The sequence below is a fragment of the Nannizzia gypsea genome, genomic scaffold (assembly GCF_000150975.2).
Source record: "Nannizzia gypsea CBS 118893 supercont1.3 genomic scaffold, whole genome shotgun sequence".
Lineage (NCBI taxonomy): Eukaryota > Fungi > Ascomycota > Eurotiomycetes > Onygenales > Arthrodermataceae > Nannizzia > Nannizzia gypsea.
The window spans coordinates 925,739-945,549 of NW_003345199.1; the positions used below are offsets into that span (position 1 = coordinate 925,739).

General features: G+C 50.2%; 5 protein-coding genes across 5 annotated transcripts; 3 read left to right on the forward strand and 2 right to left on the reverse strand.

Moving 5' to 3' along the window:
• Nucleotides 1–102: 102 nt before the first annotated feature.
• Nucleotides 103–1,980, reverse strand: MGYG_03778 (citrate synthase; the record flags this gene model as incomplete). Its single annotated transcript, XM_003173557.1, has 8 exons — nt 103–291; nt 345–645; nt 703–1,258; nt 1,321–1,381; nt 1,445–1,492; nt 1,552–1,636; nt 1,728–1,792; nt 1,861–1,980. 8 exons carry the CDS (start codon nt 1,978–1,980, stop codon nt 103–105), a joined length of 1,425 nt encoding a protein of 474 aa, XP_003173605.1.
• Nucleotides 1,981–2,651: 671 nt separating this feature from the next.
• MGYG_03779 (hypothetical protein) lies at nt 2,652–3,419 on the reverse strand (the record flags this gene model as incomplete). The annotated part of the gene is made up of 1 exon (XM_003173558.1): nt 2,652–3,419. One exon carries the CDS (start codon nt 3,417–3,419, stop codon nt 2,652–2,654), a length of 768 nt encoding a protein of 255 aa, XP_003173606.1.
• Nucleotides 3,420–5,040: 1,621 nt separating this feature from the next.
• Nucleotides 5,041–8,061, forward strand: MGYG_03781 (hypothetical protein; the record flags this gene model as incomplete). The annotated part of the gene is made up of 8 exons (XM_003173559.1): nt 5,041–5,160; nt 5,251–5,496; nt 5,761–5,863; nt 6,032–7,045; nt 7,122–7,155; nt 7,210–7,378; nt 7,451–7,655; nt 7,736–8,061. 8 exons carry the CDS (start codon nt 5,041–5,043, stop codon nt 8,059–8,061), a joined length of 2,217 nt encoding a protein of 738 aa, XP_003173607.1.
• A 2,872-nt stretch (nt 8,062–10,933) lies between these two features.
• Nucleotides 10,934–11,437, forward strand: MGYG_03782 (hypothetical protein; the record flags this gene model as incomplete). The annotated part of the gene is made up of 2 exons (XM_003173560.1): nt 10,934–11,098; nt 11,216–11,437. 2 exons carry the CDS (start codon nt 10,934–10,936, stop codon nt 11,435–11,437), a joined length of 387 nt encoding a protein of 128 aa, XP_003173608.1.
• A 4,638-nt stretch (nt 11,438–16,075) lies between these two features.
• On the forward strand, nt 16,076–19,099 carry MGYG_03783 (plasma membrane ATPase; the record flags this gene model as incomplete). Its single annotated transcript, XM_003173561.1, has 4 exons — nt 16,076–16,525; nt 16,586–16,816; nt 16,884–18,981; nt 19,053–19,099. The coding sequence occupies 4 exons, from the start codon at nt 16,076–16,078 to the stop codon at nt 19,097–19,099; spliced, it is 2,826 nt and encodes a 941-aa protein (XP_003173609.1).
• Between the last annotated feature and the right edge of the window lie 712 nt (nt 19,100–19,811).

Sequence of the window (19,811 nt, forward strand, 5' to 3'; positions counted from 1 at the left end):
GATAGAGAGAAATGGGTTACCAGCGCGTTACGCTAGACAGCCATGTTCAACAGTCTATAGTTTTCGACTTTTGGTTCGCTCAAGGATCGCAAGATATATAAATTATAGCTTAGCTCCGACAAGCTTGGCGTAGCCTTCGGTGCTGAAACTCTTTGGACGCTCGATGGGGGAGCCGAGGGCGCGGTCAATGATGAGCTGAGGAAGGACACCAAGGGCACGGGAGACACCGAAGAGGACAGTGTAGTAGCTGGCCTCGGTCAGACCGTAGTACTGGAGGAGAACACCAGAGTGCTATTTCATGTTAGCATTGTTCGACTTCCATTATACCAAGGGTTAGAACTTACAGCATCAACGTTGGGGTAGGGGTTCTTGGTCTTTCCGTGCTCGGTCAGGACACCTGGGGCGATCTTGTAGACCTGGCTGACGAGCTTGAAGAGAGGGTCCTCAGGGAGGTGGCGGAGAGCGAATTCACGCTGAGACACGTAGCGGGGGTCGGTCTTGCGGAGGACGGCGTGGCCGTATCCGGGGACGACCTGACCGGCGTTGAGGGTGGACCAGAGGTAGTCCTTGATGGCCTCGTCGCTCAAGTCGTTGCCAATGGCCTTCTGCATCTTTTGAAGCCAGTTCAAGACTTCCTGGTTGGCCCTGTATATGGGTTAGTACAACGATACACAAACGGCTGTAATTGAGAGGATAGCTTACAATCCGTGGAGAGGGCCGGCGAGACCGTTGAGACCGGCAGCAAGGGAGAGCATGGGAGAGCTCAAGGCAGAGCCAACCAAGTGAGTGGTGTGTGCACTGACGTTGCCACCCTCGTGGTCGGAGTGGATGGTAAGGTAAAGGCGCATCAACTCAACGAAGTCGGCATTGTCACCGTAGCCGAGCTGGTTGGCCAAGTTGAAACCGTAATCCTTATCCTTCTGGATGGGAGCGACCTTTCCATCCTTGAAGACGTTGCGGTAGATACGGGCAGCAATGGTGGGCAGCTTGGCGATCAAGTCCATGGAGTCCTCGAAGGTGTACTGCCAGTAGTCCTTCTTGTTCATACCCTTAGCATAGGCCTTGGCGAAAGCAGACTCGTGCTCAAGGGCAGTGACAGCAAGGGAGAACTGGGCCATTGGGTGGAGGTCAGATGGGCAGCGGTCGATGAGCTCCTCAATGAACTTGGGGACATCGGAACGGGCGGCCCACTCGGCGGAGAGGTCGCGAACTTGTTGCTCGGTTGGGACCTCACCGGTAAGCAAGAGCCAGAAGAGACCTATTAGTCCGTTAGATCCCCGTGTTTCAGACGTGTTTTCTGTGTGTTTGACCTGTACACACCTTCTGGCAATGGCTCCTGACCACCTGGGGCCTTGGGGAGGAGTTTCTGGCACTCAGGAATCTAGTTATCACCAATTAGTGGCTTGCTCTGGAAAAGCTGCCAGTCCGTCTAGAAATAACTTACGGTCTTTCCACGGAAGCGGATACCCTCCTCAGAGTCAAGAATAGATCCCTAAAAAGCAGGGTTAGTCTTAATGGTCGTACAATGCCGGTTTCTGACAGTCTTCTTACCTCCCAGACGAGGGACTTGATGCCACGGGCACCACCATAGACCTGGTCGAGGGTCACCTCACCGAGGACCTTGTTTCCATGCTCCCTGTAAATCGGGAAGGACCATCATTAGCCATGCTCTCCAAACCATCAATTCCTTGCCTCAATGTCGTCCTTAGAGCGTCAATATTACATACTTTCGGAGCTTCTTGACCTGCTCAATCTTCGCTGGTATCTGGGCGGCGAAGGTCTCCTTAAGAGTCTATAGACAATAACCACTCGTTAGTAAACTTGACTATCGCATACTCAATTCTGCGATTGGATACGTACTGGAGCCTTGGTCGAGGAGTACTGTCGGAGAGCATTGTAACTGGCAGCCTTGACAGCTGGCTTGGAAGCCAGAGAGGTGGATCGGAGAGCAGCGCTCCCTAGTCTGAGTGAAGAGGCCATACCAGCGGCTGATAGAAGGTAGTGTACACGGGAAGAATTAAAAATACACGGTGAGAGGGAGCTTGTTCGTGGATTGAGATGAACTTGAAGCTGTGAAGTTGAAGAATGAAGAAGAGAAAGAAAGAGAAGAAGTTTTGCTATGCTTGTGAGGGTATTGTCGGGACCGAAAAACGTGATCAGATGTTATTACAGGGGCCGATCTGGCAGTTGCTGTCCGTCACGTATTGTCACAGCGCCTTTTTCGCTCTCCCGGTATTTTGTTGGGCCCAGCAAGTCTTATCGTCGCTTTTTACTTCTCCTTTTTGCGCCGGAGATACATGCGCTTCGGAAGTATTAAGGGGTGAGGCTGGCTCTAGAGGAATTGGTTGGCCTGTGTCTTCGGGCCATTCAATTGAGCGATTGATGGGCAGCCTCGGAGAAACAGCTCAGGGAGACAGGCTGTAACTATGCACGTTGTTGCTGTATCACTTACGTAGATGACGGCGGTGCCGTGCCGAGGCTCAAAGATAGAGTTATAAGATAGATGCACTTATTATCATGGCGGTGGATTATTATAGCAGCAGTGATATTATGCGATTGATGTCGTCTCCATAGTATCTAGCTACCCTCTATCCGTCTTAGATAGGTCCATTGAGAGTAGCCACGGATACATAAAAGTTGTGAAGAGTGTATTAAAAATCCAAGGTCTGCATCCCCGGCAGCTCGTCTCCCGTTAGACCCTTCTCCTTGAGTAGCACTGCTCTCCTCTCCAGGTACGCCTTATAAGGAGCTTTGGGGATCGTCTTCTCCCTATCCTCCCATGGCTGGTATTCCACTTGCTCCCATACTTCCAGCTGGTCTAAGAAGCCCTGATTAGGCCGGATCTTCCGTTTTTCTTTCACATCCGCCAGCACAGCATCACGGCTCTTGCCATATTTCCGCATCAAATAGGCAATCACCATGGTAGGGGAGCGAGATATTCCTCTCTCGCAGTGCACAAGGATAACATTAGTGTCAGGGGCTTCTCCGTCGTCATCATGTCCACCCGTTCTTTCGAATTTGCGATGTACTAGCTGAAGATTCACATCGGTGCTATGGAAGCCACCTGTAGTGAAAAATGGGAGCCAGTCGGATCCAAATTTGCCCTTATATTCGCTATCCACCGGGCTTGCAGTTGAATCTCGAGGAGTAGCGTACACTTCATCGAGGAAGTCACAAAAGACATTCATATGTTTGATGAGGTCTTGTGTCGTTGTGTCGTCACATCTTATCCAGAGATGATGTTTAACATGTCGCTTAAATTTTTGCTGCTGCCACAGTGAGCAGCCGTTCCCAACCAAAGAAACCACGCCTGATATGTGATTATCATGTAGGACAAATTCCTGGTAGGTATTAAGAACATCTGCGACAAATAGGCCAGGCTCAACCTCGGAAGGCGGACGGACATCGTAGAGCACCATATCGACAAACGGCTGAGGAAAGAGATATGGAAAACACTTCAAGGTAGATTAATGGTATAGCCACCTTAAGGAGAAGAATATGTGAGCTTAGAGATGGGTTAAAATATTTTGAAAAGTGTCAGAAGCATATGCTGTTGAGTGAATGTCAAGGACAATGAACCACCGCGAAGTCGTTACTCAAATAATTGTTTGATTGGCGGGTAACTAATTAGGTAATTATTGTTTCCTGAGGAGAACAATGCAAAGGGTGCAAAAAGCGTATGACTTTAGACTTTTAGTTCAATATCTAGGGCCACTTAATCATCTCACAGTCAATGGATGACTCAGTTCACCTGGCTATTAATTCTTGATAGCCTATTTTAGGTACTATGCGTCAAAGGCATCATACCTGGAGAGGAACTAATAGTAATACTTTGTCATGTAGACAAGAGGAGCTGAGTGGATATGTATTTGATTAGAGAAATGCGGTATCAAGGAGATTCACCAGTAACCCTATTGTTTCTAAGTAATGAGGTAAGTTATTGAGTAATATAGCTGTGTTCTGGAGCAGGACAGTGTTTCCATAGGTCACAAGAGGACTGAGGGCAAGGTGTGTATAAATAGATCCTTCGAACCTAAGTGGGAAGGGCAAAATTCCAATCTCAGAGCATATCTCCCTATTGCAAGCGGCAATCCCTCTCCTTATGATAAAATAGTTTCTTGTCCAGCAGCAAATCCCACCGATATGCAGCGTGAAATTGACCTTTGCACCGAACTTATCGAGGACGCTCTCGGCCAGGAATACGATGTCGACCAAGACACAAAAACATTTATCACTGAAATCCCTGAGAAAGTGCTCCAAGGGGCGTTTGTTGCGTTACGTGCTCAGTCAGAATCAGGCACCCGATATGTGAACATGAGACGACCAGATATCAAGAGTTTTCTCTTACGCCTGGCAGCAAATGGACCCACATGTATGGAGGCATACGATGGTATCAAATATAGGTTCACCATGGGTAAGTTTTAGGCACTCAAACTCCCAATGGTTCGCTGCTAGAGATTGACAACAATTTTTAGAAAACTTGTCGAGGGAATCAACGCCTATGTCAACATTGAGTTAGATGGCTGTTATATGATTATGTAATTGTCACATGATCATACATTCCTGTTTAGGTTAGTCTCGGGCTGCCAAATTTCTTCCTCTCCTTGAAACTTGCAGAAAAAACCCTTTTCACCAAACACTCAACAACTCTTTTGCCTTCATCATATTTTTCTTCTCCTTCGAAGGCTTTTCATCGTCTAACATTAGCAGACAGGCTGTCCCATTACTTGTATCTGGCCTGGTTGGATCTTCTTTATCTCCTTTCTTGAAACTGATAGTGGAATACCGGCCGTAGGCCCTTTTTTCTCTGAGCCTGTTGCTTGGCCGGGACTGTAGTGACAAGATCACCCATCAAGCATCAAATAGAGACCTTATCTACTGGATCACGGATAGCTTTCCTACTCAGTAGATACAAGATACAGCATAGTGTGGAATCTTCCGGTCCCAAAGAACCTGCAGATACCAGCCCAAACCAGCCATCTTTGCAAGTACTAGCTTTCGCATCCTATCACATATAATTGGTAGCAACCTCTATCAGCCATGTCTTCTGCAGTAGCAGAGCTGGATGGCTATCTCCATTCCATGCTTTCTTTGAAGCCCCCTGGTGTATCTGGATCCAAAATTAACGGCATCACTTCACTCTGCACCGCCAATATTCAGGTTAGTCCTTTTGCAATAGTCTCACTTCGCGATACACTTATCATAACCGGAAGAATCTTAGCTAACGTCTTTCTTTTCTTCTCAATATAGTCCGAATCGGTGTTGATACAAAAGATCTATACCCATTTTAAGCGAGCACCAGGGACACACAAGTTGGGCGTACTCTATGTCGTAGACTCTGTAACTCGACAATGGGTAGAATTAGCACGCAAGGCCGGCCAGCAGATTGGCGGCAGTGCTCCAGATGGGACATATGCTGCAGGTGTTAACCGAGTGACCGAGCTTCTCCCAGTCCTCATGACTGATATCATAAACAATGCTCCCGAAGACCAAAAGGTACGCGTACTCTTAGACATGAATCAGACTCAATATCTCCTGCAAACTGGAAGCAATAATTCCTTTGCAGCGCAGAATATTATAGACCTAGGCATCTACCAGCATGGCGTTGCCTTAAAAACGCCTAAATCACCGTATCACGAAATTCCTCTTTTCCCCCTCTATACTTATGACTTTATATCCACTGCCCTTTTGAATCATAGGTCATATCTCATGCTGTGGCTGAATAATTCCCACTTACGTATATCCATTTTCTTAATTTAGGACAAAATCAAAAAGTTGGTGGACATCTGGGAGCGAGGATACACATTCCCAGCTCCCATGCTCCAATCGTTCAAAGACAAGCTAAACGCTCCAGTATCCCAAAGTAAGAAAAGCCCCCTTGGAAAAAAATGCCTTCGAGTTCACCCTCCTTGGTTAAAAAGACTGGTTCTTAATCAAACCATGGAATACCATACCTGGGAGAATTTGAATGGCTGTAAAGATTATAAAAATGACGAACATTATTTTTCTAATGTATATTCAACTTTCTTAGACGTGGAATCTACAACACCAGAAGGGTCACCAGCACCAAATTCCTTTGCGTTCGGTGGATCAGGTCAACAGCCAGCTGCTCCGGCCGCTGCGGTTCCTGATACATCCAGCATCTTGAAGGCGCTTGCTGAAATGGCAAAGCAAAACACAGCCGCTCCAGTCGCGCCCGCGATTCCAGCAACACAGGCTAGCACCAGTAATGTATTAAACGCACAGCCTGCAGTCCCACAAACAAATGCACCGTCTGTAGACCAGACTGCGCTCTCCTCTAACGGGCAGTCCGTAAACCCCTTTGCTGGAAATCTTGCCGCCCAATTCCCAGGTCTGGCCAATACCGCCCAAAACATGTTCCCGAACCAATCCCAAGGCCAGGCTGCAGGTGCAGGCGCTTATCCCGGTCAGAACCCGCTTGCACAGTTGATGCAGCAACAGCCACCGCAGCAGCAACAACCCGCAGCCCCAACTCCCGTTACTCCAGATCCCCTTCAGCAATTAAATCTGATCCAGCTTCTTGCTGCTCAGGGTATTCCACAGGAGCAATGGGCAACTGCTCTCCAAATTTTAAATCTTTCCAATGCAGCCAATGCTGGTGGAATGGGTAATATGAATCCAGCTGCATTGGCAGCCTTTGGTCAAATGCCCGCAGCGAATCAGAACGCCTGGGGAGCAAACGCACAGCAGGACAGCGCATCACGTGACAGAGATCGAGACACTCGCTCTCCCCCAGGGCAGTATCGTCGTCGTTCACGGTCTCCTGGATGGGACAGACGCCGTGATGTATCTCCACCACGCCGCCGCGACAGCCCCGTGTATGGTGAATACCATGGTGACTCCCCTGGCCGTAGCCGCGGTGAACATGGCAGAGGGGGCCGTCGAGGGAACGAATACCGCCAGCGCAGCCCGCCTGGTGGTAGACGTCGTCGAAGCCCAAGTCCTCGCAAGGAGACCAACCTCCCGCCTCCTGGGCCCAAGTTCATTGACTACGACTATTCTATTGGCGATGGAAACATTAAAGGTTCGATTATAGATCTCTCATCTTTTTTATTCGTTTATCTGAAACAAGAAGCTAACGGGTTTATATTATTATATAGTCCTGAGCCGAACATTGTTCGTTGGTGGTGTAACGTAAGTACCCGTACATTAGCTTGTTTGATAGCTTTTCTAACACATGGTGGATAGCTCATCTGAGTCTCATCTCCGATCGCTCTTCTCCCGTTACGGTACAGTTCAGACATGCATTGTCAACAATGACAAACGACATGCGTTCGTCAAGATGGTCAATCGGCGCGATGCCATGAGTGCTCGCGAAGGGATGGAGCAGTACAAGTCCGGAGACATGCAGCTTAGGGTAAGTCAATCCATCCGTTTGTCCGCATTAATATTACATTATAGCTTGGCGGTCTAACTTGAGGAAATATAGACACGTTGGGGAGTTGGTTTTGGACCCCGAGACTGCAGTGACTACCATACCGGAGTCAGTATAATACCTGTTGACCGGCTAACTGAAGCCGACCGCAAATGGCTCCTTACTGCAGAGTATGGCGGCACTGGCGGCAAGCCTATCGAGAATGGCATGGTTGTTGAAGAACCTGATATTGAGATTGGAGCTGGTGTATCTTCCAAGGGTATGTATAAAATCCCAAAGCAAGGCCTAGAACGTCCCACTTTGTTTGCATTGTAAGACTGACTAACAAAAACCAAACAGCCATCAGCCGTCGCATGGCAACCGACCAGGGAGGCAAGCGTGGCCCCCAGTCAAGCCGATACAGCCATGAGCGCTTCCGCCGCAACGAGCGCGGCGGCGGAGGTGGTGACGACGGCCACAACAGCGGCAGCGGTGACCATGACCGCGATCGCGACCGTGACACCGCTTCTGGTCCCAATGCCAATGCTATCGGAGTGCCTCCCGCCGTTCCAGGCTTCGGCTTCTCGTTCCCTGGCATGCCAATGTTCCCACCTGGGTTCATACTGCCAGGCACGCAGCCATCAACCACCGGGGCCCCATCACAGCCTCCGGCACAGGGCCAATGAATGATAGGAACGGAGCGTTGAATGTCTCCATCATATCATGCATGGCATCGGTATACTTCCATGGCGTTTAAGAGTCATTAACATTCGGTCAAGGAAATGGTTTTCACAAAAAAAGAAGGCCAGAGGAGTTCATGGTGTGTCAAGTCGCAGCCGCTGAAGCCATGATAAATAACAACCACAGTATAATACCCGTTTCCTCACCTTTCTCTTCTACTTAACTTTATTCAGGCCGGCGTTTGAGCTTACTTTTGCATCCTTTCTTGCTTTGTGTAATTGATTGATATCTTCACTATCTTCTTGTCACCTTTTCTGGCGCGTGGCCTTGTCCGGCTTTTTCCACTTCTGCTGCTTTCTTTTTTTTCAACCTTTTTTGTACAGTAACTGCCTGACTACGGAGTACTTCTTTTACTTCCTATAACCTTCTACTTGGGCACATAATGCAAGCAACTATAATCGTTATCTCCCACCCCCCGTATCTCTTCCCGCCTGCCGTCTCGCCCGACATCCCAACCTTCAACTCTTCTTCCCACCGCAACTTCAACTCCCGAAAGGACAAGCTTAGCTAAGCTTCATCACGTGTAGATCATCTCGTCTTAGCCTGCAGCTTTCTCTCACGCTTCTTTTCTTCTGCTCAACCTTGCGAGGGAAAACGCTCAGGATAAGTTTAGGTAGTTACTTTTAAGGCAGGCATAAAAATAAATATAATATAAGTATGGAGTAAAAGTAAGTATACTCCGTAACTCTCTCGAGTCGCCATTCTACACTTAACTTAGTACGACACTGCATACTCCGTACTCCGTACATACGGAGGCCAGCAGCAAGCTATCCGTCTCCGCGACGTCATGGGATCTTGAAAAGTGGAAACATCGCCACGCTTCACGAAGTGCTTGTCCATTGCTTATCTGTAGCACGAAGCCCATCATCGTCCTCATTCCCTTCTCTGACACCGAGCGCATATGCCTGGTTCGTTGACTTTCTGCGCCCAATTTGCTTCTTCAGCCTACATTTTTCATTTTTCTTTTGCTTTCATCCTGGCCTGACCGAGAAGCTCCTTTCAACGTGATAAGGCTCGTCAATGAAGAAGAGGAAGAAGGATAAGTATAGACGAAGCCGAAGACGAGAGACGAAGAAGCAAAGAGGTCTGCTGGCTGCGTAGCTTGTTTTGTTTATATTCATATGTTATTGTTTTGCTGATCTCGGACGTAACTAACAAACTAGCTTAGCTCGGAGCCAACATGGATGTCATCACCTAAAGGTCCCATCAGTGACTGCATCCCCATCAGCCATCCGCATCCATGGGCTGGAAATGACGAGACGGACGGAGTTACTCCTACCAAGTCAAACCGAACCAAACCAAAGCAAACCACGCCAACCACCGCTACCACTCCCACCACCACCAACCACCACATCCCACAGCTAACCAGCGCCGCCAACACCGTCCATCCTCTCGGCCTCTTCTTCTCTTTCTTCGTCCTTCCTGACCCCTGGCAAAGCAATATGCAGCCCAGCGCAAGTGAGCCAATGGCAGTCTGAGAAAAGGCGATGGTGGCAGTTTCAATTCATTTCCACCCCTGCTCCACCCGAACCAACCCACGTCGACATCTGCAGCATGACGAGGGAGCGAACAGCTTGGGGCAAGCTTCCCCCCTCCTCTCCCTTCCCCCTTCGCGAACTTACTTTTTCCTGCTCCCTTCCCTTTCCCTTCCCTCGTCCTCCCGCCTAGGTCGCCAATTCTCGCGCCGAGCAAGATCTGCGAAGTATTAATTAGGGATAAGAAAAGGGGGATGAGAGTGTGTGCGTGCATTGGCATGTCAATTGGGCAGATAAAGGGGTTCAATTGGCATGCTGGAGGGCTTGGACAGCCTCTGCGGCTGTCTGCTCGGTGCTGGGCAGAGGTCGAGGTATCGTGATGGGCTTCTTGGGGGAGCTTGGGGGAAGCTATCCTTCATCTTGTCGCCCCCCTGTCCTTTTGTCCTGCACTTCCCTGACTACCGCGAGCTAGTCCCGTCCTGCAGGTTACATACAGCACCTTACTTACGTACTTTACTTCATTATACAGTACGAGAGCTGTGTTTGTTACCCGATACGTGTACGTACGGGACAGAGTACAGCTGGCGTGCTAGGCGAAAGTCGGGAGGATGAGGTAAGGCAAAATAATAAGGTAGAGCGGGAGAGCGATACGAGGCATACTTGATGCCGTATACATACAATACCGCTAAACGAAAGATGGAAAATGAAAAAAACACCAAGAAGGGTCGCTTGAAGATTACCTTACAGCTTGTTGTGTGCTGTTATATATGCTGCCCTGGGGGATACCGGTCCCCAAGATACGCCTGGGTCCTATCGTACTTACATATACTCTGTCGGAAATGGCGCCTGTTCTCCCCAGAGAGGATTAAAGGAAAAAGAAAAAGCTGCGAGGAAGAAAAAGGCCCAGGGTATGGCCAGACGAAGCGGGCTTCTCTCGTCTGATTGACCGGGCGCCGGCCTGTCCCCCAAGGCATACCAGACTCACTAGCTGCTGCTGCGATGATTTGCATGCATCGATGACACCTGGGCATGGACCACCCCAAGCATATTAATAGGCCCCGTTACGATGGCAACGAGAGGATGGATTACTTAACTAAACAGGGCCTGTTCGACCGGACCCTCGTTTAAGATGGTCAAATCGCAATAGGGAACATCTTATAACCCGATGAGGTCACCCGTCTCACAATTATTGTAACTGCAACAGTTGCAGCAACAGAAAAAGCAGGAGAAGTAAGAGAAGCACCACAGCACTAGTTAGTTACCGCGAAAGGGAAAGGTACAGGACGAAGATACAAAAAAAGTGCCGAAACGCAGGCCCATCCGTACAAGAGAGATACACGGCATGCAGCGACCAGCGTGCATATTATGCGTGAATAAAACGACACAAGACCAGAGGCAAGCTTTTCTAGAAGACGCGAAGAAGGACAACGAAGACGGCGAGGCGAGGACAAGACCAGACAGAAAGGCGAAGGAAAGACGAGAGAGAGAGACGAGAAGCTCTCTTGGGGTAAGTGGATGGATGGATGAAAACTTTGATGCATCTTGCGACCTTTGAGGCATTTTCGTGATTCGTGTGAATTTTTATTTTTGTATTTTGCATCGTTTTTTCAGTGTTTGTTCCAAGGCCGCGGAAATCCTTCCTGATCCGCCCCGTCCGTCCCTGCTCTCTGCCTGGGGAGACCAGAAGAAGCACAAGAACAAGAGGAGCATCACCACCAACAAGAAGAAGCCAGAGGCAAAGAGGCAGAGCCTCGCTTCACTCTTCACTCTCTTCAGGAAGAAGAAAAAGGGAATAATCCCGAGCGACCCATTCAACCGTCACCTAGCGAGTCCCCAACATCGTTAGTGTAGGGCTTGGTCCAGTCAGAGCCGAAGCTCAACCCTCTTGGACATTATCACTATCACTATCCTTATACTTATTTGTGGGCATAACCTGGAGTCGAAGAGAGCGAGAGGGGAGTGTCTTGTCTTGTCTTGCTCGTCTACCCGGCTTGGCGATTCTACTGACTTCTAAAGCAAAAACTGATGTGCATAATCGCTCTCTTGCTTGTTTGTTAGACAGAGAGACGAAAGGGCGGAAGCCCCGTATCTCTCCGTGTTGGCGGACCGAGCAGCACCAACCACCCAATTGATGTCGACGGGCGATGGCGATGGCAAGAAGTGCGGGATATACGCCCGTGTCCTGTGTCCGGAGGTACAGAGCATGTACATACTTAGTGACATGCTGTTGTAGGTCCATCGAACATCCGCGCCAGCCGGGGAGCCGGAGACCGTTGGAGTGTCAGATTGAAAAGTGAGATGACGCTTTGAACTTTTCGGACTGGGGTGCAGAACGCAAAGGATGCAAAAAAAAAGGAAGCGGAAGAAGAAGAAACGAGGCCTGTCTGGTGACAGTCTATCTCTCTCGCACGTCCGTACCGACCGATATAACCATGCCTGCCCATACATCCCTAACATATAGTTACCGTTGGCTACCAGAGGTCGAAGTCCACGGTACTTGCCTTACATACCTCCGTGGGCAAACTTTTACTTCCTGCCGCATACTTTTTCTGAACATGTCAGCGTGGCCGCCCGGCATAAAGGCAGTTTACTTTTAGCAGCATGGGAGGGAACATGGCTTGCACAACCCGTCCACGTCCACGTCCACGTCCATCTCATGCCCGACGCACAGGCTAAACGGTAACTAATCTATGTATAGCAAAAGCAAGGAAGAACTGAAATGAAAATAAAAAACAAAAGGAAAGAATGGACGCCCCAATCTACGGGGACGTGGGAGAAAATATTACTAAATGCCGTTTGCTTCGATTAAGTTGAGCAGGCGGTCGTGTGAGCTATATTACCCTGCTTGCCGGTTCTGCACAGACACTTTGACACGACGCGGCAGAGAAGGCAGAGGGCAGAAGCCAGCGAGCGAGAAAAGGTAAAGGGCAAGGGAACGAGATGAGGGCCCGACAAAAGTCCCCGAGTGGCTGGTCAATCGATTACACCGCAAAGATCATCGAGAAAGCCTGATGGAAGTTTCTCTCTCTCGGTGTCTCTTTTTGCCTCTCTGTGACCTCATGGCCCGTCTCTGACACCTCCTCGTTTACCCGCCGTGGCATTGACACGATGACATTACTTAATAGCTAGGTATATGTAAGTATAGATAGGTAGACGACAGACAGACAGACATAACCAAGTAAGGTGAGAGAGACGCTCGGTTTCATCGACAGAAAGTAAGGAAAATAAGAGAGCAAGCCATTGACCAATGAGTGCGGCTGCATTTAAAAACTCCCGTCATCGACAATCACCTGATGGAGAATGGGATGGCTGGTTAGCCCTGCCAACCGTGTTATTATTATGTATTACTCCGGCATCACTCCTACTCGTCCACTTCACTTCCCTTACTTGTCTCTAAGTATAACTCACCCAACTCGCCCTTAAGTGGAAAAAACGGCCCATCAGGCTTCCCGTCATAAACTCCCGTCGTCGCGTTACATCCGCGGTCCTTTCTTTTAAGTACGAAGCCAGCCTAACTTTCTAGCCCACCCAACTAGACTAAACATGTAACTCCGATCATGCAGAATCGCCTTTCGGGACGAAAGAGAGGCCAGGAGAGGAGACTTTACCTCCGTTGCTTTACTTTTTTACCTTCTTCCTATCTAACCTATCTAACCTTACTCGACTTACAGACTACCTGACCTTGCGTCTGCTTTCTCCGTGGGGTTTGGGATTTTTTCAAGAAGCTGCTGGCCTGCGTTGCGTTGGCGTTGCTTTTTTAACCAGATGGATGTGATGTAACTAGGCCAGCTAGGTCCGAACCGAATGCAGAGAAGTCGAGGCGTCGAGCGAGTTTGCCGAACTTGCCGAAGGTTGTTTTTCTTTTTGCGTAGGTAAGAAGGAAGAGAAAAAAAGTTAGCTTCCCTTAGTCAGCTGGCTGGTAAGTGCGGTGTAAAAAGAAAGGCGATACATGGTGATGTACGGAGTAAGTATGGATGTATGCACTTCTCTAACATCAAAGTAACGATGTGAATTGAGTAATCGCTGATTCGGTCGGTAGGCAGGGTCGGCGGGTGAGGGAGGAGATAAGCATGTTGAAAACGAGAACAAGCAATTGATAGGAAGAAGAAAGGAAAGACGAAGAGGAAGAAGCAACGAGTGTTTGAACGGCCGTGTTAATACCTCGTTATAACATGGTAACTCATAGATAACGAGCGATAGAGGCAGACAGGCATAAACCAGAAAGGGAAAAAGAGACCAAGAAAAAAAAGAAGAAGACGAGAGAAACAGACAAAGACCAAAGCGCCTCGACGGCAGCCTCATGTTGGACTGGCCTCTGTTTCATGGATGGCATGGCTTTCTTGGATATCGAAGTAAAAGGTGTGTGTACGATTAATTGGACTCTCGCCAAGGTCTCTCAGGTGCTACTATCAGCGTTCTACCATCGCACATCACTCTTGGGACCTCTCGACTCCTGGACGGTTCTTCAACACCCCCAGTCGTCGCTGCAGCCCTGTGCATGAATGTACATATAGTCTATAGGCTTGTCCAGGTCAGACAAGAACCTGCGCCCAGGGCCGAGAGATTTTCTGATTCCCTTCGTTTCCCTTTCCTGCCTCTGCCTCTTTCACTTGGCGTTTAACCACCATGACGAGTCCTTTTTCTTGGATCTACGACATGGATAAGGAAGAAAGGCGGAGGGAAGAGCGACCTCTTGTCCCATCTCGCCAAGTGTTTCGACGGCTCACTGCATCGTACATCAGTATAACTTATACGGCACGGCGGAGGGAGGGAGTTCAGTACATATGTATGGATGAGAGGGAACCCAACCCCTGTCCCTCTTCTTGGTTTTTTACATCTTAGTTTTACCTTACTTACATATAACTTACTACAACCGACCCCATGGGGGATACGATGGGATTGGCGATGTTGCTCTTCATCCTCGTCTGCTCCGTAACGTAACTGCTCCCAACCTCCCGACTCGTCCATGGTCATGCCCTTCCTTCCCATGTCCCTTCACGTGACCGCGGAACCCCCGTCAAGCTTTTCGAGGCAGAGGCAAAAGGGAAAAGTTCGGTTCGTCAACGGTAGAAAGTAGGTGAAGGAGGAGAAGAACATTTCCCAATGGGGAATGCATCATGTGGAGAGGGCAGACGGAGAGGGAGGGAAGAAATTTTCTTCTTCTCTCCACCCGAGCCCATCGGCCGGCGTTACAAGATAGTTAGGATAACCATAAAATAGGGTGCCAGAGGAGCGTCGACGGAGGCGTCAGAGGGAGGGTGGAAGATGGAGAAGGGCGAGTGTTATTGGCTCGGGAGGCATGCCGGTCGGTCAGTCGGAGTCGGTTCAGGCCCGTCGTGGCCGAGGTGTGTTGGAGCAAGTAGGCAGAAGTAAGAAGAAGTACCACTGCGTACTGTAGAGGGAGGAGGAAGAATCATGACGTAGAGGGAAGTGGAAGAAGTGGAAGACGCGGATGCAGAGCAAGAACTAGAGCAGGAAGAGGAAGAGCAAGACCAGAGTAGGAAGAGATATCGGCCGTGAGCCTCCATGGAAGCCCATCCAAGGAGAAGACTTCCGCCCAAGGCTTCCCTCTCGTCTTCTCTATCGCTTTCCTGTCTCTATCTGCCTCTCTCTATCTGGTCTTTCTCTATGTCTGCTATGTCTGCCTGCCGCCGTCCTAGCCGACCTTACCTGGCTCTGTTACTTACCTTACCCTCTCGCTTTTCCTGCTCTGTCTGCTCGACTTCCCTTCCTGCTGGCTCTTGGCAGAAACCACCGTATCGTGACTGTAAAATACCCAAAGTGACAAGACGTGACAAGACATGACAACACCGAGCATCGCCGAAAGAGGAAAAGCCGTCTTTCTCAAGTGGGTCTTTTTCCTTTTTTTCTTCTTTTTCTTCTTTTTTTCTCTCTTTTTTTTCTTCTTTTCTTTTTGCTTCTTTTTTTCAGCGCTAGTCCTAATCGAGTTTTACCGCGGATACGCCTTGAAAAAAGTCCTGCTGCTGCTTGCTAGTGCTGGTAATCTTACGCCTGCATTACCAAACTTACCCTGCCAGACTAGGCCCTCAAGCTAAGGCAGGGGCAGCACATCTTACCGTACGTTACCCCCGGCGCACCCCAGCAGCTGTCCAGCAAGCAGCAAGTCGCACCCACTTTTCATTTCTCTCTCTCGCTCGCTCGCTCTGCGCTTCGGCTTTCTTATATCTTGCTCGCTTTCCTCCTCTTCCTCGTCCTTCTCTCTCTCTTCTTCTTCTTCTTCTTAACCTGCCATCCTTTCCTCCTCTTCGCCTGCTCGCGTCTGCCCGTCCGTCGGTCTTCCTCCCTTTTTCTCTCTCCCCTCCCTCCCTCTCCTCCCTTTCTTCTTCTCTCTGCAATTCCAGCCAGTCACTGCGACTGCGACTGCGTCTTGTTCGATGAGCACGTAGGATCGACGACCCTGAACGAACCTCACCAGGACAATCAACACCCAAGAAGAAAAGCAACACCTGAAAAAGCCTTTGCAATGGCCGACCACGCAGCCCAGGGACAGGGCCATCCTGTCCCGCCCAACCACCTCGGCACAGCTGTCCCCAGCGGCCAGTTCGGCGAGAACAAGGAAGAGGTCCAGCAGCACCACCAGCAGCACCAGCAGACCTCGGCCGCGTTCGACGAGAAAAAGGGCGGCATGCCAGAGGACGACGAGGAGGACGAGGACATGGATCAGCTCATTGCCGACCTCGAGTCTCAGGACGGCCACATCGATGAGATTGACGAGGAGGAGGACGACCAGCCCGGTGGCGAGCGTCCTGTGCCCGAGGAGCTGCTGCAGACAGACACCCGCACCGGTCTCACCGACGCCGAGGTCATCACCCGCCGCAAGAAGTACGGTCTCAACCAGATGAAGGAGGAGAAGGAGAACCTCATCCTCAAGTTCTTCTCCTACTTTGTCGGCCCCATCCAGTTCGTCATGGAGGTGAGATACCCTTTAAAAAGTGACTGTAGCTGTTCAATTGAGTACTAACGACAGTAATAGGCTGCTGCTATCCTTGCTGCTGGTTTGAGAGATTGGGTTGACTTTGGTGTCATTTGCGCCCTTCTCCTGCTCAACGCCTGTGTTGGTTTCATTCAGGAATTCCAGGCCGGTTCTATCGTCGATGAATTGAAGAAGACTCTTGCCCTCAAGGCTGTCGTTCTCCGTAACGGCCGTCTCGTTGAAGTCGAAGCCCCAGAAGTCGTTCCCGGTGACATCCTCCAGATCGAAGAAGTGAGTTTTACCTCGTATAAAAAAAAAAAACAAGAAAAAATAAAAAAGTAAAATGCTAATAGTGTAGGGTACTATCATCCCAGCTGATGGCCGTGTCGTGACCGAAGACGCTTTCCTCCAGGTTGACCAGTCTGCCATCACCGGTGAGTCTCTCGCCGTCGACAAGCACAAGGGAGACCACTGCTATGCTTCCTCCTCCATCAAGCGTGGTGAGGCCTTCATGGTCGTCACCTCCACCGGTGACAACACCTTCGTCGGTCGTGCCGCTGCTCTCGTCAACGCTGCCTCCGCCGGAAGCGGTCACTTCACTGAGGTCCTTAACGGTATCGGAACTGTCCTCCTTATTCTTGTCATCTTCACCCTGCTCGTTGCCTGGGTTGCCTCCTTCTACCGCTCCAACGGCATTGTCACCATCCTCGAGTTCACCCTTGCCATCACCATTATCGGTGTCCCCGTCGGTCTCCCAGCTGTCGTCACCACCACCATGGCCGTCGGTGCTGCTTACCTCGCCAAGAAGAAGGCTATCGTCCAGAAGCTCTCTGCCATCGAGTCCCTCGCTGGTGTCGAGATTCTCTGCTCTGACAAGACCGGAACCCTGACCAAGAACAAGCTCTCTCTCGCTGAGCCCTACTGTGTGGCCGGTGTCGACCCCGAGGACCTCATGCTCACTGCCTGTCTCGCTGCCTCCCGCAAGAAGAAGGGTATCGATGCCATCGACAAGGCTTTCCTCAAGTCCCTCCGCTACTACCCACGCGCCAAGTCCGTCCTCACCCAGTACAAGGTCCTCCAGTTCCACCCCTTCGACCCCGTCTCCAAGAAGGTCTCTGCCGTCGTCGAGAGCCCCCAGGGTGAGCGCATCATCTGTGTCAAGGGAGCTCCTCTCTTCGTTCTCAAGACCGTCGAGGAAGACCACCCTATCCCAGAGGACATTGACGCCGCCTACAAGAACAAGGTCGCCGAATTCGCTACCCGTGGTTTCCGTTCTCTCGGTGTTGCCCGCAAGCGCGGTGAAGGCTCCTGGGAGATCCTCGGAATCATGCCTTGCTCTGATCCCCCACGCCACGATACCGCTAAGACTGTCAACGAAGCCAAGACTCTCGGTCTCTCCATCAAGATGTTGACTGGTGACGCCGTCGGCATTGCCCGTGAGACTTCCCGCCAGCTCGGACTCGGAACCAACATCTACAACGCTGAACGTCTCGGTCTCGGTGGTGGCGGTACCATGCCCGGATCTGACATCTACGATTTCGTTGAGGCTGCCGATGGTTTCGCCGAGGTTTTCCCCCAGCACAAGTACAACGTCGTCGAGATCCTGCAGCAGCGTGGCTACCTCGTTGCCATGACTGGTGACGGTGTCAACGACGCTCCATCTCTCAAGAAGGCTGACACCGGTATTGCCGTCGAGGGTGCCTCTGACGCCGCTCGCTCTGCTGCCGATATCGTCTTCCTTGCCCCCGGTCTCTCTGCCATCATCGACGCCCTCAAGACCTCCCGTCAGATCTTCCACCGTATGTACGCTTACGTCGTCTACCGTATCGCCTTGTCTCTCCATCTCGAGATCTTCTTGGGTCTTTGGATCGCCATCCTCAACACCTCCCTCAACCTCCAGCTTGTCGTCTTCATTGCCATCTTCGCTGATATCGCTACCTTGGCCATTGCCTACGACAACGCTCCCTTCTCCAAGACCCCCGTCAAGTGGAACCTGCCCAAGCTCTGGGGTATGTCCGTCCTTCTCGGTGTCATCCTCGCCATCGGAACCTGGATCACCCTCACCACTCTCCTTGTCGGTGGTAAGGATGGCGGTATCGTCCAGAACTTCGGTCAGATCGACCCCGTCCTCTTCCTCGAGATATCCCTTACCGAGAACTGGCTCATCTTCATCACCCGTGCCAACGGTCCTTTCTGGTCCTCCATCCCATCTTGGCAATTGGCCGGTGCTATTCTCGTAGTCGACATCATCGCCACCCTCTTCACTATCTTCGGTTGGTTCGTTGGGGGCCAGACCTCCATCGTCGCCGTCGTCCGTGTCTGGGTCTTCTCCTTCGGTGTCTTCTGTGTCCTCGGCGGTATTTACTACATCCTCCAGGGCTCCACTGGCTTCGACAACATGATGCACGGCAAGAGCCCCAAGAAGAGCCAAAAGCAGCGATCTCTCGAAGATTTCGGTAAGCATTACCTCCTCCACTCTACTTGTACTATCTATTTGAAGAACAGTCTGCTAACATCCTCTCTCTAGTTGTCTCCCTCCAACGTGTCTCCACCCAGCACGAGAAGAGCGCATAAATGAACATAAAACCCCCTATTCCCCCCAAATAAATGCGTCTCTTTCCCGCCTGCTATTCTAATCCGGAGGCTACTTTCCTTGTTTCCCTGCCTTGTTTAAAGACCCCCGCATATCTTTTCTTGTTCTTTGTCACTACTACCATCACACACACCCCTTGCTTGTCCTTCATATAGACAGACAGCTGCCAGATTACCCCTGGCAAGGCCCGGCAACGACCTAGCTTGGTGATACCACTACCACTCTTGGTCCGGTCCCGGCCTAAACAAACAAACAAACAGTTTAGAGCGGAAATAAAGAAAAAATTCAAAACATTCTGGTCTTGCCCAGCAGCATCAAGCAGCGCAGTGTGAAGTGAAGTGATGTAGTCAAGGTATAAAGGCACGCATCCAATCCATCCATACAAACAAAAGCAACAAAAAGCCTGTCTTGTCGTCTACACAGCTAAATTGGTTGCCTTGCTTGTCCCCTGTTTCCTTTCTTGTCTTTCATTTGTTTCTGGCTACTGAATTGGCCTTGGTGATGTTTAATTAACCCTGTGATTGTAGCTTAGATCATGCCCTGTGAGGTTATATTTAATTATTAGACTGTATCCCTTCCCTGTCTCTGTCTTCCGCTTATTCCGCTTATGTAAGTTGTGTGGTTAGGTAAGCAGCCCTACTTTGGCTTTTCAACTTAACTTGGACGTCAAAGAAACAACTTCTCGCCACGGAT